The following is an 18,941-nucleotide window of genomic DNA, read 5'->3' as shown; positions in this document are numbered from 1 at the left end:
GTCATCGTTATTAAAAGGAAAAAAATGCCAGAAAAACAGATAAAGCAAAGGAGTTTTTGTCGAAAAACACGTTAATGATCGTCTGCGGTAAAATCCGGATAACAATGTATCCAGAACACAACGTGCGCGCTCCTGATCATAAACGAAACATTCTTTACTCTCCTTCCTTCATCTGATTTTAGGTTATTTAGTTATTTTTGGTGAATTGCTGTAAAATGGAAGTTAGAATGTTTTTTTCCCCTATTTCGGGACATCGGTCTCTGATTATACGCAGGCGCCTTTTCCATGCAACGTTTCACAGCGACAACAATCTGCATTCAGAGACTTGATGGATGTTACATTACTGAGAGGGTGGTAGATAATGGCACAGCCTCCCAGCAGAAGTGGTAGAGGGTAATACAGCGAGGGGATGCAAACATGCGTGGGATAGACATACGGCTCCTGAATCTAAGACGAGACCAACGACCGATTAAGGTTTGAGTCTTTACAGTAGGAGACACGGGCGACTAGACGGGGCCGGATGGGGCCGATCAGCGCAGCCGTCTAATGGAGAGGCAGGGATTGGCTGAAGTGACTCGCGCCGCGGATGAGAGGGAAATAAAGGTTTTATTGCGTTTTAGCATATTCCATATTGTCTCTGTGTAGGGGAAGCGGTGGGGGCCGGTGCGGCCCCTGGAGAGAATGGGGGTCCCATGACTCACTGATAAGGACCCTGTCAATTCATTCTGTAATTATTATTAACAGGGCTGTAAAAGAGTCAATGGGACAAAATTGACAACACGTGTCTATATGTTATGCACACGCTAGCTTCAACATACATGTTAACCATTTCATGTCCTCACCATCATCAAGGCGTAGAGATGGGGAAGGGACCCCCTGGTTTTGGACTGTGTAGCTGCACAGGGCTTTTAGCGTTACAGACACCCTCTTTGGAAGGGCTAATAGAAGAGGCAAAGCAGCAGTGATACTGCCCCCCCCCCCCGTTAAATTGTTTAGATTGTAAGCTCTGGGGGCCAGGCTCTCCCCGCAGACTGCAGAATCTGGGGTTGGTGAATAAATGAGTCTTCTCTGATTCCGGGACACGGATTGTAGAGACGCCGTCCCTAAAGCTGAAGGCATCGAGCGTCCAGATGTGAGCCGGCAATCTGTGATCTGCCAGACCCCCCCCCCCCCGATGCACAAAGCGCAGGATAACCGAGGATGAGGCCGCTGAGCCGCAGGTATACTCCTGTCCCTGTCACAGATTATCAGCTTACTCTCTACTTACTCCACCTAAGCACTTCCTACACGGAAAAAATAATGAGATCCCATCCGATCCCTAATCAAACACAGAACCGGGGGCAGATCGGCCCCATCCGGCCCCCGTCTAGTCGCCCGTTCCTCCTGCTGTAAAGACTCAAACCTTAATCAGTCGTTGGTCTCGTCTTAGATTCAGGAGCCGTATGCCAATCCAATGCATGTTTACATCCCCTTGCAGTATTACCCTCTACCACTTCTGCTGGGAGGCTGTTCCACTAATCTACCACCCTCTCTGTAAATGGTCTGCCATGTTTAAGTACAATGTGTGATTCAGTCACGTCCTTCAAATTCTACTGCTCGCTGTCTGTAAGGGGGTATATTCACTAAACCCCAGGTTTTAATCTGGCTAATTCACTAAATTTACAAACAGCCAGCTGGTTCCCCCCGCTGTGAAACTACAACTCCCATGATGCTCGGTTCTGCCGACACATTGATTACCCCATAGTGGCGATAACAGCGGGGACATAAGAGAAGCTGACGCCAGGACTGCCCTGGCAAATTGAGGACAGCTTTGAGGTATCATACGGATTAGCCATTGTCTGCCATCAAAATGTATGTTTTTACACCCTCTCTGGGAGTTAAGGGGTTAAGTGTCACCCACTCCACTAAACCCCGCTGGAAATATCCTTTTTTTTTTCTTGAAATCCCTGAATTTGATGATTTCTGGCGGCCGATGTCACGGAACATTTACTCGCGTGTTTGGAATCCTCGATTCCGCTTTTACCGTTTCACGCGTTTATCTTCGCGTTTATCTGAGGCGGCCTCGTTCTGCCCACCTGGGTGTTTGAGGTTAACCCTCGTAAATCTGCAGCGCGTGCGGAGGCAGCCGGGTAAACGGCGGGGCTCGGGAGTCACTTTACCACCTCCTCTGGGATTTTACTGCCTCTGAGTTCCATTTTTATCACTTTAATGGGATTGATGAGCTCAGAACGCGCTGTTATGAGCATAAAAGCCTTTCCGGCGACATCTGCCCCGCACACGCAACTGCCCATCGCTATATAGAAACATGGAATTTGATGGCAGATAGGAACTATCTGCTGAAAGCGTGGTAGGTAAACGGAGCAGCCTCCCAGCAGAAGTGGTAGAGGCTAATACAGTGGGATAGACATACGGCTCATGAAACTAAGACTGTAGAATTCTGTTTCTGTATGCCCGGGGTAATAATACTTTGTTTTCCGTAGACGTCTTCCCAGCTGTATCCAGACTTACACAACAAAACTGCTACTAATCCAGCTGCCGGGAAGATCGCGAGGCTTTTAGAGTGTAAGCCTGTGAGCCAAGCCCCCTCTCCCTAATGTATCGGTTCGTCTTAGTCGGTCCGTTCTAGTTCTGTCAGACCCTTTGAATGTATGGACTGTAAGAAGCGCTGCGGACATTGTTGGCGCCATATAAATAAAATATAATAAATATATAATAATAATAATAATCCAAATGTAATAATAATAATAATTATTACTAATAATAAAAAATAACAATATTATAATATACTCTAAATATCAAATAATAATAATAATAATAATAATAATAATTCAAATGTATTATAAAATAATCTAAATATAATAATACAATTATTAATAATAATAAAAATAATAATATAATATTAATCTAAATATATAATAAAATACTCTCAAAATAATAATAATACTAAAAATAATAATAGTATAATAGTAAAAGAAGAATATTTAGTCTGCAGGTTGCTAGCCGTATCCTTTACACATTTTTCAGGGGGGGTCTGAATTCACTTTATTCATTTTGGGGTTAAACAGAGGCTATTTCAGAAAGTCAGGGTCACATTTAATATGCAAAAGGTTTTGAGTAATGCTCTGAGTTTCCGAAGAGGTTTTCGCCACGTGGCGCGGGACTCATTTTCGCTTCTTTATTGGCACTCGAAACTAGAAGACGTCTTATTAAAGTCCATTTGTAAAAATCCGCTGTTCTGTATGCAGCGAGCAACGCCGAGGAGTCAGGCCAGGTGACGCTGGATGCGGACAAAGCTACGCATGTGCAGGAAACTTTATATACAGCTTACTGAGAGGGTGGTAGATGAGTGGAACAGCCTCCCTGCAGAAGTGGTAGAGGGTAATACAGTGAGGGGATTAGACATGCATGGGATAGGCATACGGCTCCTGAATCTAAGACGAGACCAACGACTGATTAAGGTCTGAGCGACCAGATGGGGGCCGAATGATTTATTATTATTATTTGAAAGCGAGCCCTGACACAATGCGTCAGACGGCGCGTTTAGTAGACGTAGCCCCGCCACGTTATTACAGCTGGGCTCCTGCGTTTGGGTGGACGCCGGGCTCTTTTTGAAGTGGCTCTTTTATTGTTTTCCCGTTGGTTCTGTTTCCGCAGCGGACGTGACACGCGTGACCTGACATTGTCAGCACAGCCCGGAGCAGAATGGAAGGAAGAGAGAAAAAAAAAGACGGCCGGAGGACAATGCGAGGTTTAGAAACGCGGCTCAAAGCGTCCGCAGCGTAAACAAATCAAAGGGAAGATCCCTGGCAGGAAGATCCGTGACACCAAACAAGAGGCAAGGTGACCAATAGAAGCACAGAACCAGGGGCAGATCGGCCCCATCCGGCCCCCGTCTAGTCGCCCGTTTCTGTAAAGACTCAAACCTTCATCAGTCGTTGGTCTCATCTTATATGCCTATCCCATGCATGTTTAATCCCCTCACTGTGTTACCCTCTACCACTTCTGCCGGGAGGCGTATTAACCCCTTCTACAAGGTGTTGGTAAATAATATTTATTTGTTGTTCTCTATGGCCCGGTATGCCAGTCGGTTGATGGCCATGATGGGCTCCGGGGCAAGGGACGGAAATATTACTTTACCGGGAAAGCAACGGAATGAAGGGAAAGATACACAGCCATTTGTAGAGTAGTGGGGGCAGTTCAGGAGAGCCCCATCTCCAGGCCGGGTATTCTGGGGAGAGTTCAGAGGAGGTGAATTCACTAAATGGTGAATGGTTTGCAGGATAAAACTATTAGAGCTCAATACGGACGGCTTTGGGGAGGGGATGAAGAGAGAGGCGACCAAGGGCTTACTGAGGAACGATTAAGGTTTGAGTCTTTGAAATAACGGGCCGACTAGACGGGTCAAAGGGTCCTTAACTGCCATCAAACGTCTATGATTGCATGGCACCGGTACCAGGAACGCAGCCCGGTGGTACAGACCCCATGTTACCTCTGCTCAGGTGGAAAGGTCACGTGTCACCTTAGTTTGGGCATTCAGCCAACCTGTGGCTTCGGCTACTAGACTGATGTCACCTCTGCTGGGACGGGCAGATATCATCCTCACGGCGGCTGACAGCTTGCCGTAGAGCCGCCAGCTCGGTCTTTTCGTTATTTAGCCTGGCGCACAGACAACGTGCCAAGAGCCCCAAAAATCGCTCAGACCCTCTCCCAGGGTGGTCGCTCGTCACCCGTCACCCGGAAGACGGCTCTCCCTGGAACCCAGGTGCCCCGACAGCTTCTCCGTGAATCCAGGCGAGTCGGGATCTCACCGTCGGAGAACAGATAGATCACCGTAACAGCTAGGAGTGTCGGTAGCTCAACCGATCTGCCCAGGTGGAGAACGTCCATCTATCACGCTCCTGCCAACTCAGATAGCATTCCAGCTACAGCTCATCGTGGTCTGGAGAGCTCGTGTCTGCCGACAATATTCTCTACCTGCGCAAATCTGCTTTAATACCGGGAGAGAATTTGGTTCGTATCCGTTGGACAAACCTCTCTCCGCTCCGCCACCGGAACCGATAAGCGGATGACTCAATGCCAGAGTGACTCCCAACAGCACAGGAGAAACATCAAGAGGAAGCTCTCCGCTCCAACCACCAGCACACATGAAGCGCGGCATGGGGCGAAGGACTCTTATCCTCTGTGCCTCACCTTAGGAGCATTAACCCAACAATAGCTGGACCTCCCACGCTTACCCGGACCTTTCCATGGAGAACAAAAGGTGTCGCAGTCCATACTCGCTGTAACCCGAGGGAAGCAACCTGGAACTCACAAATTTTCTTATTGTATTAAACTCTACCACTTCAGCTGTGAAGCTGTTCCACTTACCTACCACCCTCCCAGTAAACTAACAAAAAAAACCAACAAAAATGGCATTATGGCTCTAACTGTGCTCTGGAGACCATACGTTATTTTCTGGTAAATAACAAATATATATAAATTTATTTGCTGATTAATTTGCAGGGTTTTTTTTCCCCCACATCATGTTAAAACCTCAGTGCAATAATAAACAGATTTACAGCCACTGGAAATGCACTTTCTGTGATCCCCTCTGTAATAAAAGTTCGATATTTCAGTAATTGAAATCCTTATGTTCTAAAGACATTTAAAAATGGAACCACGTGCTCGACAAGGCTCTAGGCACATAGACTCAGCAGCGCACCCTACTGGCAGACACTGAGAACTGCCGGACCACTCTATACAGAGAATAAATAATAATATTATATATATTATAATATATATGATATATAATCACTCATTATTATTATTATTTATATAACACACAGATTATACACGTTATTGAGAATTGACATAATTGTCTCACCCAGGTTTACTTACTTTAGGTAAGTGGAACTGCCTCCCAGCAGAAGTGGTAGAGGCTCACCCCGTGAGGGATGCTGATGATCTATAAGTACGGTATATCTGTATTATTTCCAGTTTCCGAATCGAGGACTCTTATTCTAAAAAGGGTTCCCTCTAGCTTCAGACCCACTCCATTTCTTTTAGGATGCTTGCTGAGCATCATGAGAGTTGTTATTGTTCCGGATAGCTAGCTGCTTGCCGCCCCTGCTATAGAATTCAGCTACTATAGTTCTGAACCTCCAACGTTTTCAATGTATAAAAACAACGATAAAAAAAAAAGCATTGAGCTGCCATACTGTCCCTCTATTACTCTGCTGAAACGCGAAACGCATAATATATTCTGTGCCGGCGTCTGGATTCCACCCGCCGAGCCGGCAGAACAATTGCTGTTATTTCACTTAAATATACGTCGAGCTGAAATCCAACGTTTCCCTTCTACTCTGCGCTCGGCAAACACCATGGAAATGACAATTTCTGGCTCTAAGCTGCTCCGGCGGCGGCTGTTAATACGAGCGTTTCTCCCGAATTCAATGCACAGCCGGCAACGTTTCTGGGGTCCGACCCGTCCGGCCCCCCGTCTAGTCGCCCGTTTCTTCTGCTGTAAGGACTCAGACCTTAATCAGTCATTGGTCTCGTCTTAGATTCAGGAGCTGTATGTCTATCCCATGCATGTTTAAACTACCTTGCTGTATTACCCTCTACCACCTCTGCTGGGAGGCTGTATTCTGTAAAGAGTAGTATTTTAGGAAAAGATAAATGACTGGAGGAAGTGCGGCTATGCGCAGGATAAATATATTTATTATATAAAAAATACGAAGCATGGACTCTGCGGGATATCGACTTTCACATCTGTGGACATAATGGAGGTTTTTAAAGAAGAGTCCTCATCCTCGTCATCATCATCGCGTGGGCCACTGACCTTTGACCCCAGATATTAAGAGCACTTTAGCATATGAATGATTTAACACGAGGGAGGGGATTATAGTTAATCAATTCCACTTCGACTAAATGGGTTCCATTGATGCCCGTTTAACCCTTGCTCTGACCCCTGTAAGCGTGGGCTTCTGAAAGGCGATATGTCTGCAGAGGCGTTATATCCCCCCTATATCTGCAACGAAGACGACCAATGAAACTATAGAAGGAAACTGTTAGGGTTTGCCCCGAGTCTCGGGATTTTTACCCCAATCCGGGCGAACGGGCAAATGGCTCGCGTCGCGCAGTCTGATTTCATCATATCTGAGAATACCAATCGGTGTTTTTCTCACAGCTGCTTGAATAGAGGTGGCTGCTCAGAATATCTCCACTGCCATTTTTTAGTGGCTATGCGGTTGCCACCATTGGCAAGTCACTGTGATAGAATCATCATGGCGGGCAATTAAAGGGTTAATATTTGGAGAACGATGGCGTTAAAGGGGCATGAATGACGAGCAAGTTCCTTTTGCGTTGAGACCTTCAGGATTCTATCGGGGAATTCTGTCACCTGGAGAATTTTTGCCCCATTTGCCACTGCTAGCAAGCTTCTAGAATCATTATGCCGGGCTATTAAAGGGTTAATATTTAAAGGGTTATACGGGGGGGTCTCAGGAGCGGAAGTTCTCCCGCTGTTGTTGGGGGGGGTCACGTTTCGGAGGGAGCACCTGGTTAAACCTGTTTCTAACACAACGCAGAAGATGACGCAACGGGGGGCCGATCCCGGACTGGGCGATGAGGCCGCGGGGTATGTCTGTGTTTCGGATACATTTAAAGAAGCTGCCGGGTGACATTTTTCCCCCCTAGACGAGTCTAATCCATTTGTTCAACATCATTACATTCAAAACATACAAAAAGGAAAATACTAATAAATAGAGAATAAAGATTATAAATAATAATAATAATATTTTTTTTTATTAAAGTATATAGATAATAATCACAATTAATAATCAAACACATGTAGTACATCCAATTATTGTTAATGATCAATTCATTTATATTCAATATAAATATTATATATTCAAGCAGCCATATTAATATACATCATCATCTAATCATCTTCAATCATTAATAAAACAAACTCTGTGCCGAGAATACCAAAAAACCCCAAAGAACCAAGCAAGTGACGCTTTCAATCTTTCACCAGGCTCTGTGATACGTCTGTCTCATTTCTGAGAGGGTAGTAGATACGTGCAACAGCTTCCCAGCAGAAGTGGTAGAGGGTAATACAGTGAGGGAACAGGCATGGGATAGGCATATGGCTCCTGAATCTAAGACGAGACCAGTTTGAGTCTTTACAACAACTAGACGGGGGCCGAATGGGGCCGATTCTATGTTTTTAGTTTTGATACCAGAGACTGCAGTGAAAAAACAGCTGCAACACTTTTGGGTTGGGCTGATGAGTCCGAAGCTTTGGGACTCGGCTAGGAAATGGTTAAATCTTCCACCGCCTTTACAAAACACGCAGAAAAAGAATGAAACACGTTTAAAATATATATATATTTGCATCATGTGCCTGGAGATCCGCTGAAAGTCACACCTGCCTCCTACGTGTCGCAGGAACCATGAATCAGATCTGGATCAGAAGACGTCTCACTTTTAACTCCTTAATGCCACAGCGCAGGGACCTAGGGTTAACCCTCTGACTGCTGGAGAGGCTGAGCAAAAGCAAGTTGTCCCCAGTTGCCAGCATTCCGAGATAGAATCCTAATGACCTCGATGGAAAAAGCCCGTTCGCGCACTTTTAACCCCGTCAGTGCCAGAGCTGTTAGCAACAGTCTTGCCTGCAAGAACCTAATGAGAGTGCCGAGGTTATTCTAGTATTAACCCATACATTCTATGGTAGCCATTCACTTATGGTGGCAACCAAATGGTTCTTTTAGTCGTCCTTATGACAACCATGACTTACCGGCAGGTGAAGTTAAGAAGTCACCTGTATTCAAGCAGGGGAAAAAGCACCGGTTGTGATGCTTGGATATCATTATATCAGAATGTGAAGTCATTCATCACGTAATGGATCTGACATCATATTACGGTGCGGCTCAACGAAGACGGCCATTCGTGTGACTGGTGGAAACATTGATTCAGGTGAAGGACGCCCGCTGTGTTTTCGGGTTATTTTAGCCGTTATTTGTAATTCTGCTGATAACACACATATAAATATTTTGAGGATTCAGCAAATGCTAATAAGTAAGCGCACGGTGGGTGCATCCAGCCTCCCGCGACTCGCTGTCTTCCCGTAGAGGGAATAAGGAGCGGACGGAAGCTTTTCTCTTATCTGAGCCTCGCACTATAGGCAGAGCCCGGCGAGAGGGCCGAGGGGTCTTTGTGAGACCCTCGTCTACGGAGACGGAAGAAAACGTCAAAGGCACGCATTTCCCAACTCTCCGCTTTACAAAGAGAGTTTAACCCATTCTGGACCAGCATACCTGTGTAAATGAGGACTCCAGAAATATTAACCCTTTAATAGCCCATTGTGAAGGTTTGATGTAGCGTCTCACCAAACGTGCTACCCAAATACCAGTCCTCATGGAAACCTTGACCTGTCGTTATTTAAAGATACATTTCATTGAGTCACCTGCATTCAAGCAGGGGTATGAGCCTTAACATACTGGGAGCAAAATCACCAACTGAGAGTCTCAACAGCAAGGTTTTTACCCCAATATCAGGGTAAATGGGCAGATTCTCAGGGTCACACAGTAAGAGGCCGACTCCTTCCTATATTTAATGACTGATTCTGACTGCTAAATCGCAGCTGGAATCTCTGCTTGAATACAGGTGACTTCATTCCTTACCTCCTGATAAGTCAAGGATCGTTATTATTAGAACCATCTGTCTGCCACCATCCTGTGATTGAACCTTTGCGACTGGCTAATAAAGGGTTAATATTTAAGGCGTCTCAGGATAAGCGCAATTAATACTATGGCGACGACGAGGTACGACGAGCCACAAATCAATCCGCTTCTAGAATGTTTGCTACGGGTTTAAAGGGACCGACTCGCTGATGACTTCGGCAGTAAGTGGCAGCGTGGAAGTCCTTAACGTAGAGTGCGTTGGAGCCTTGTTAAATTCGCTGATTTTCTTCCAGTCCTTCCTGACCTCAGCCTGTAAAACCTGTCAGCGGGGCTCCCCGCGGGGCCGAGCCGGCCGCTTATCAAAACATCTCTAATTGGTAACTAATTAAAACCTTTATCTATGCATCTGGCACACAAAATTCCATTAAACAATCAGCCATGCGGGGTTTGTGCCGGCGCGTTTCTCCTGCCGTAACGACTCAAACGTTAATCAGTCGTTGGTCTCGTCTTAGATTCAGGAGCCGTATGTCTATCCCATGCCTATTCCCTCACTGTATTACCCCCTACCACTTCTGCCGACAGGCCCTTCCACTTATCTGCCACCCTCTCAGTAAACTAAATCTTCCTTACGTTAGCTCTAAGGCTCTGGCCTTCTGGGAGATCTCATTATTAAAGGAAACAGATCTCGGGAATATCAGTGGGGTTAGAAGCAATGACGTTTAAGGGGCGGTAACGTCCACATTAGGTTTTTCTTTATCATTAATTCTTTTATTTTGCAGGATTTCCTGTTGTGATTCTTTGTAAAAAATCAGATAAGCAACAAGGTTTCACAATAAAGTTACAACACAATTTCTTGTGTCAGTGTGTCATCCGACAACGTGCGTCCAACTGGGGACATTATAAGGCGAAGAAGAGAAAGAAGAGGAAAGTATGGAAGGTGAGAAGGAAAGCGTGTGAGCGTGTGTGAGTGTGTGCGTGTGAAAGCGTGTGAGCGCGCGTGTGTGTGTGTGAGCGTGTGTGAGTGTGTGCGTGTGAAAGCGTGTGAGCGCGTGTGTGTGTGTGAGCGTGTGTGAGTGTGTGCGTGTGGGTGAGGTAGGAGCGCTCCCATCCGGTCACCGGTCAGATCTCTTCCTGTAGGTTCTTTGGAAATACGGAGTATCGGTGCCATTTTTTGGCATTCCCACCAGATGTGCCACATTCTTTTTTTTAAAGCATTGCCGAGGCCAATACGTCATCAGGACTACGAGAGGGAGAGACTGGCTAGCAACCCCACGATATACCGATGCTGTCCCTTTAAATCGAGTCGATAGATCTGCTTGTTCTTGTTTGCTGGCAGATCAGATCCGTTTGGTCCCAGCTGGTCCTTGGTCTCGTCTCCAGGAGCCACGTGCTTAGTCTAGGAGTTATACTGTATATGGATCAAAGTATGGATCAAAATTCTGCTCTGATTTAATGTCTGCAGAATCCATTTCCCTTCCTGCTCCTTATAACCGAATACATCTTAAAGAGATATACACACAATAACTCGGCACATCAGGTGACATAACATTTATTATTTGGGTCCCACGTATCTATAAGCCAAATCATTTACCCTTTACTTCCCGTTGTGTTCCAAGAACCGTTGCAGCGGAAAACCATTAAACATTAAGGCATATGCAAAAATGTACAAATTACAGGAGCGATACCCAAATTCAGTCCTTGGAGGGCAAAGATCAGGAAGATTGGCAGCTATAGGTACCAAGATCTGTTTTCGACCACGTAAGACACCACTCTGGCCTGCCAGCCTTTTGTGCGATACGCACTAGATCCTTAATGTGCATTAAGGTTTCGTCCATGGTCCCAAAGCAGCAATAAATGGCGTTCTATACACAACAATGCATAATAACTAACGAAAATAACTAAAGAGAAGCTGCAGCTTCAGGGCTGCAGCTTCCCGTCTCTGCGAGCTGCTTGAAGCAGCCAATCAGTGGCAGGAAACGGTTTCTATTTACAGGGAGGACACCACTGTGGAAAATCTGGTTGCCCAATAATATTAATTATTAAAAGGGTCCCAGATGTGGCTAAACTGATCCCTCGTGGGAAGCATTTATCAATTGAGCTACACAGACCAGCATTCCCCGCACTTACGGCTAATTGGTTGGAATAATCAATTCGATTTACCACTGATCAGCGAAGCTCACCGTTTATCAAATGGACTGGCCATTAATCAGAGGGACCGGCAACCAACCGGCCAAGTCACCGAGCGGCCGGCAACCAACGCGGCCAACAAATTAAATGTCTTAATCAGTAAATGGCACTCCTCAAACCTGCAAATGACCTCTTCTTTAATTATTTTTTTAAAATAATGTCCTGTTCACAGCTTGTTTTTATTCCGGGGTGCCGATCGATATCGACTGTAGTTACACAATAAAAAAAATTGACTGGCTGAGAGGCTCTGTTGCCATAGCAGCAGAAAAAGCATCCAATGTTTTCAAGGTTCTTTTTTAAAAAAAATAGTTTTTATTATTCTGGAAAGCATCCAAACCCAGTCGATGTTTTGTCTTGGATGTTGGGTAAGGCCGGGGGATGTGGTTGATTGCCGCAATATTAACCCATTGTGCTCCAGCAGGCATTTCGGATATCTGGAGATCGTATCGCAGTGTGTTTTTCTACCACTTCGTAAACACACACAAAAAAAAAAAGATGTTCTTTTCTGGATAACATATTCTCTGTGATTAATCATCCGGAAAAGAATGATGCCTGTCGGCACGTCTCTCGCTAATATGGAGTCAGTCTCTGTGGGATTGTAGATCAGCTGATTATTAGAGGAACAGCAGTCTTCCTGATAATACAATACGGTTACATTAAAATGCCATTTGGAGAACAAGTCACAAGTTCGACCCGCTCTGGACCTCATCCTTCAGGGGTCAAGAAACTTCCTTCCATTTCGCGCAGCCCTTTAACCCATCGGCTGCCAAATCCATCAGACATCTGCTTCCAGATGGGACCTTCTGTATTTCTGTTAAATTTCCTAACCCCGTCATCGCGCCTGTCGCTTGTACGACGCATCGTCTACCCCATGCAGGAAGAATAACGATAAAGCCTTTTTCTCATGTGAATATCCCATAGAGCTGAAAGCATCGGGACCCACTCTAGAAAATTGGTAGATAAACGGAACTGCCTCCCGGCAGAAGTGGCAGGAGCTAATACAGTGATGTACTGTATGCACAATCGGTGATAACCGGACCAGCTTCCCGCGGTCTTTAATCAACGCACAACGTGGGCCTCGGACGTATATATCTGACCGGGATACTGTCCGCTCTCCAGCAGAAATGGCATTTTTAATTTAAAGCGGGGGGGGGCATCGGTTTACTATACAGACGCGGTCACATGACACCACATATATGTCGAATGTTTAGTATGTGTAATAATTGTGTATATAATAATGCAATTATTGCGTAACTTTGTGCAAAAATGTTTCTCCTTCAAAGAGTTAAACTGCTTTGGGGGTGATGTCTTTAGGCATTGCAAGTACATGGCAGGCATGAGGCTTAAAGGGACACTCCAGACATCACTCCAACTCATCTGACGGCTGAGAGGTCCCTTTAAATTTAACATGCAATCCCTTTAATATCCCCTGCAGGGGAGATCGCTGGAGGGGAGGGCAAAAGGGGCAAAAGCATATGGGGGGGGATTCTGCATTCGCAGTGAGGAACCCATCTCAGCTCTCATACGCATTAAAGTGTATCTGACAGCTTCAGTGTATCTGACGGCTATAAATGATGAGCTCGTGTAACAGTTAACTCCCGCAGCACCTTTATAATTCACCCCTCTTATATGTGAAATATACAGTGTAGCAGATATATACCATCATACCCGGGAACTGTATAAATGAGCTGACCCTGAAACTCTTGAAGTATTAACCCTTTAATGTCAGTCCTCGTGGAAAAAAACTTGACTCGTCATTATTTAAAGACACACTTAATTGAGACACCTGCATTCAAGCAGGTATATCAGCCATAACATACAGGGAGCAGAAGCACCTATTGAGAGTCTTATATACGATAACAGCAGGGTGGGGGTAGGAAGGGGTCGGCTCCAGACCCCAAGAATCTGCTGCTTCACCTCCTTCACCTTCTGGGACAAAAACTTTGCAGGTATGCAGGGAACCCATCCAATTATTAATGGCTGTATACAATATATAGGTGATTATTATATATTATTTAATAATATAAAAATGACCCCTGTTATTGTTGATGTGTACCCGGTAGCTGCCAAATTGCGGCCGTACCCCAATACTTTTATTTATTTATTTTTTTAACACTTAACGGGTCGAAATGATTTTGGTCGCTCGGCGAATATTTCGAGATCAGGTTCTGGCTGATGGAAGGGAATTGTTTTGCTCAGAATATTGGCAGCCGTGTCCGAGGAATAGCGGAAGAATAATAAACACGGCTCTTGAGGACCTGGATTTGTTCAGCCAACGTCGTGAATATACACATACCCTTTTTATCCAATTAGATCTTAACCCATTGGGTGCTGGGGAGGCATGGGGGAAAGTATATTGCAGTAAAGATAGTTATTTTTATTCCAGGGATGTACAAAGTTCTAGAATTCAAAGTACATCTGCTACGGCGCTATAGACAAATGGCGAAAGAGGGACCGTTTTGCATAAGGGGTGTGGTTAGGGGCATAGTAGGGTGTGGTTAGGGGCATGACAGGGTGGGGCTTTACCATTACTTTTTTTGGCGAGTGAGCATGTATTACATTATAGTTAATTATATAGCGCTAGCAGATTCCGTAGCGCTGTTGCAATAGAGGACAGTGAAAATATTTAACTAAGACAATTTTAAATTGACAATAAGAGTAATACCTATTACTGGAGGAGAAGGGGGCCCTGATCGTGTGAGCTTACAATCTATTCGGTGGTTGAGGGGGGGGGTGTATCTGCAGAGCCCCTGTTTTCCCCGTGCTTTTGGCTAATCCCTTCTATTTGCATATCTGGGGACTTTGTAAATGAGATGAACTTGAGATTTTTTCAGATATTAACCCTTTAAAAGCCCAGCACGAGGATTCTCCAAATGTGCTACCCAAATTACTCTTTAATACCGGTCGTCATGGAAACCTCGACTTGTCATCATTTAAAGATACACAAAATTGAGTCACCTGCATTCAATGAGGGATATTTGGGAGTCATTTATGATCACAGCAGGGTAGATGATCTTTACCCTCGAGACTGGCGCAAAAGCCTTGAGACTCCGGGGCAAACCCTGAGAGATCCCAGGTATGCCTATATGCCCCCTCTTGGGGTTTCTCCTGGTATCTCGAGTAAACAAGCTGTGACCTCCTTCTACCCGCCGGAGTCCCCCGCGGACAGCACCCGTCCTCCGTAGCCAGACCCTGCGGGATTTGTGACTCTCGGGGAATGCAGAGGATGCTCGGCATTTGGCAGCTGTTAGTGCCTTTCAATGGGCGACGGAGCCATGTGGCAGACTGACAAACAAAACCCGGCTTCCCTCCCGTGCCAGCGGTCACCTGGCAAGCCGAAGCTGAACTCTGACTAAGCTTTTTGACACTTTGGGCCACATTCGTAAAAAAAAAAAAAAAAAAAAATGGAATTCTGGGTCAAAGTGCTAAATGCAGCATTCACCATGGAAACAAGCGTTTTAACGTTCCTGCGCGGCATGTGACACTTTGGCCAAGAACGGTCCTGTATAAATAGGGAGAAATACGCTACGTGCATTTCTCAGGTACAAACATGTTGCCTAGTGATTAGTTTTAATGCAGGCGCACGTCGTGTAACAACGTAGCGGAAAAGTGTGTCCTTGCCTTAAGTGTCGGTGACATCGCGCACGATGAAAGAACTTTCCTGTCCGGCTGGGAGTCTTTAACGGCACTTAAATGGAAACTATCCTCATTTGCAGGTGCTGCCTGAGCAGAAAGGGTTAATATTAAGGTGACAGCTGGCACAGGCATCAAAAGCTCAATGGTTTAACTCCTGGCACAATGGGGGGGGGTGCAGAGTGTTACATTGCCCCAATATTCAAAGGGTTAACACCGTCAGCACTAGGACCGTCTTCATGTGATATACGAGTGGCGTTCTGCGACTCAAACCTCTAATAGTTTAGGATTTTTGAAAATTCTATTATTTTCAGGGCTTCACGAAGATTTTGTCTCAACATTCCTTAACCCCTTCCTCTCCAGCTGCTCCAACCCATCGCAAGCCCCATGCCTGAAAATGAAGGCCGTTCTCATTGTGACTAATAAGAAATACATTTTCTAATGCCTTAATGGGAGAATAAAGATGGCCTGACTCTAATACAATATAGCGTTAAACAGCATTTTCCTATCGAATGACACCAGATTAATCGTATGTAGTGTCTGAATGTTGTACAATGCTTTGGCACACGTTGGAGCTTTGTTATTAATACCAACAACAGCTTGACAACCAAATGAGCTGATATTCCTATAGCAAATACTTACACAGTAATATTAAGTATCAGCTTGTTGCCTGGCCATCCCTGTGAGTGTGTGCTTAGGTCTGGAGATGTGTGCCTGAATTCAATCAGCGCTGAGAGGGTTAACAGTATCTGCCGAGCAGCGAATTTTAGGCACTTTAGTGGTTACCCAGTGACACGGGCTGCCCACATCAGAAGGGGTTAAATTGCATCCATGCCTAGTCCTGTGAGGGTTAAAAGGCGTGCAGAATCTGCCAAATAAAGCTTAATATATGTCCTTGCTCAGCTTAAACATGCCACTATGTAGCCCTGTGAGGGTTCCACTTAGCCTTGAAAGAGTTAAACTACATGCCTGTTCAACCCGGAAGGGTTGAAAAGGTTAAAGTGTTTTGTTTCTCATCCTTGTAAGGGTTAAAGCATTTCTCTGGTCAGGTTGGTGAGTGTTGACACATTCCCCGCTCATGCAGGTATGGGTTAAAGCGTTTTGCTGCTCAGCCCAGTAAGAGGTTAAGCATTTCCCTGCTCAGCCCTTGAAGGGTTAAGGCATTTCATCGGTCAACCTTTTAAAGGTTAAAACATTTCCCTGTTCAGCCCTGTAAGGGTTAAATCATTTCCCTGCTCAGCCCTTTAAGGGTTAAGACATTACATCGGTCAACCTTTTAAAGGTTAAAACATTTGCCTGGTCAGCCCTGTAACAGTTGAAGCATTTCCCTGCTCGGCTCTGTAAGGGTTAATGCATTTCCCTGCTCGGCTCTGTAAGGGTTAATGCATTTCCCTGCTCGGCTCTGTAAGGGTTAATGCTGGTCCACGCACGGCGCTGACAGCTGCCTCTGCAGAAAACTTTAAGCCGTTCCGAGGCTGATCGGGCGGCTCCAGTTTTATAATTAGCAGCTGAGGGTTATTATAGAGACTGTAGGGCAACGGACGCCCAAAACGCTGAGTGAATGCCCGCGTTCCGTCACAGAAAGCAGCCACTCACACTCAGCTGCCGGCTATAAACAGCTCATACAGTATTTCCAAATGACATTCTCCAGAGGACAAAACTGGAACGGCAATTTCAGGAAGCAGCGCATGCCCCCCTTCTTACTGACCATCCTGCGGAGAAATGGGGGGTGAGGGGGGACCCTAAAATAAAAAGGCCGCTACCCAAGTTATGCAAAACCAGCCGAGGCTTGGAGATTTCGGTCATGCTGGGGTTAACACCCATAAAATGTTGTAGAGCGGGTACAACTCCAGACACCCACCAGCGACAAACTTCACCCACGCATAACGCTGCCAAAACCAGACATATCTTACAAACCAGCTCACAAAGAGTTAACTTTAAACCATTGTGATTAATAACCTCAAGAATACGCTTCTGAGATCAAGTGTTTGAGGATATCAGGTCCGCTTTAGTCGTGAGAACCCTCTGGCACAAAGGGGGTTAATGTGAACTTTATGGCCTGATGATGAAGGCAGGGGGGCAGCAGACAGCAATGTTTGGGGAAACAACGTAAACACGACGGGACGGCCAACAATGCACCTGCCGCTTGGGTCTCGAGACCGCAGGACCCACCATAACATGTGACTCCTGCTGCTCTCGAGGGTCCCGTAGCCTGTATTGGGGGTACCACTCGGACCACCGCCGTGGCCATTTCTATATTACAGGACCCCCAATCATGCGAGTTATTCTAGATAGTTTGGCGTCACAGGTCCACCTGTCATATAGTAGTAGATATTCATTTCTGTCGGCTCAAGGACCACTCTGCCGTTAACCAGTTGGGCATTAACATAAATCGAAGGACCCCCAGTTGGTAGAAGCCCCCTATTCATCATTAACAGGGGCAACAGAAGCGGAGAGTAATTTGGAGCAGTACGATCAGCCAAAAAAGATGGAACTTCTTGAGATGCAAAGGCATTAAAATACTCAGCAGCACTATACATATTACAGGGACCACCCCGATAAGTGTAGGACATTGCCACAATCTATTTAACCCCTGGACTTCCATCAACAAGTCATAAGCACCGACATTCAGCCGAGTAACCGAGTGCGGAAGCCCAAGGTCCACTTCTCCAGAGCTGAAGGACACCTGTCACTCCAGAACCCACATCGCTCCGGATCACCTGGACTTCTTCCCAGCTCCCGGCAGGACCCGTAAAAAACTCTCCCAGCTCGGGAAAACCGACGGCCACCGTCGGCACCGCGCCAAGCTCCCAAAAACGATCGCTCGCCGACGTAACCAAGCGAGGAGAAAAGTGACATTTTAGGTCTCCTTACCTGTAGCGCTTCTGGACATAGTGCCGGCGAATCTTCGGTCTTCAGAAATACTTGCTGCCCCCGTCTAAAAAAATGGATAACTGCGATAAGTATATGATGGAAAATCAAGACCATGCTTCCAATGTTGCTTCCACCCTGCGAATCCGCTCGGTCTCCCTGCCGTCTGCAATGCTCCCGCACTTATCCCTCGCACCCTGGCTTTCATGCGCACACACACATACACACGCACACCCTGTGCACTTTCAGGTTTGACTACATGTATAAACACACATTAATCTGTAGTCCTCTTAGGGCTTTCAGGGGTAGGGACAGGGGGGGAAAAAAAAAAGAAAGGCATGTCCTATTTGAAACACTGCCCCTCCCCGCTACCCTCCCTCTCTCTCTCGCTCTCCCTCTCTCTCTTTCGCTCTCCCCAAGGCTGATCCAGAAAGGGTTTGTCATTTTTTCACACCTGCTCCCAAGACCGATGGGGCAAGCGGAGCGAAAGATCCACATCGTCGTCGCTGTCGGGAAAGAGAGGGACGAAAGAGGAGACGATCCAGCGAAATGTGCAGGATGCAGCAGTCCGGTGGGGAATGAATG

General features: G+C 46.0%; 1 protein-coding gene across 1 annotated transcript in view; it reads right to left on the bottom strand.

Moving 5' to 3' along the window:
* Positions 1 to 18,535, bottom strand: part of PDE2A (phosphodiesterase 2A) — a 148,341-nt gene extending 129,806 nt beyond the window's left edge. The window contains exon 1 of the mRNA XM_053456609.1: positions 18,360 to 18,535. Within this exon, the coding sequence (XP_053312584.1) occupies positions 18,360 to 18,473 (114 nt within the window). The 5' untranslated portion in view covers positions 18,474 to 18,535. The remainder of the gene's footprint in view (positions 1 to 18,359) is intronic.
* Between the last annotated feature and the right edge of the window lie 406 nt (positions 18,536 to 18,941).

The sequence above is a fragment of the Spea bombifrons genome, chromosome 2, assembly GCF_027358695.1.
Source record: "Spea bombifrons isolate aSpeBom1 chromosome 2, aSpeBom1.2.pri, whole genome shotgun sequence".
Lineage (NCBI taxonomy): Eukaryota > Metazoa > Chordata > Amphibia > Anura > Pelobatidae > Spea > Spea bombifrons.
The sequence above is the reverse complement of the archived record's forward strand: the minus strand, read 5'-3'. Positions and strand labels throughout refer to the sequence as shown.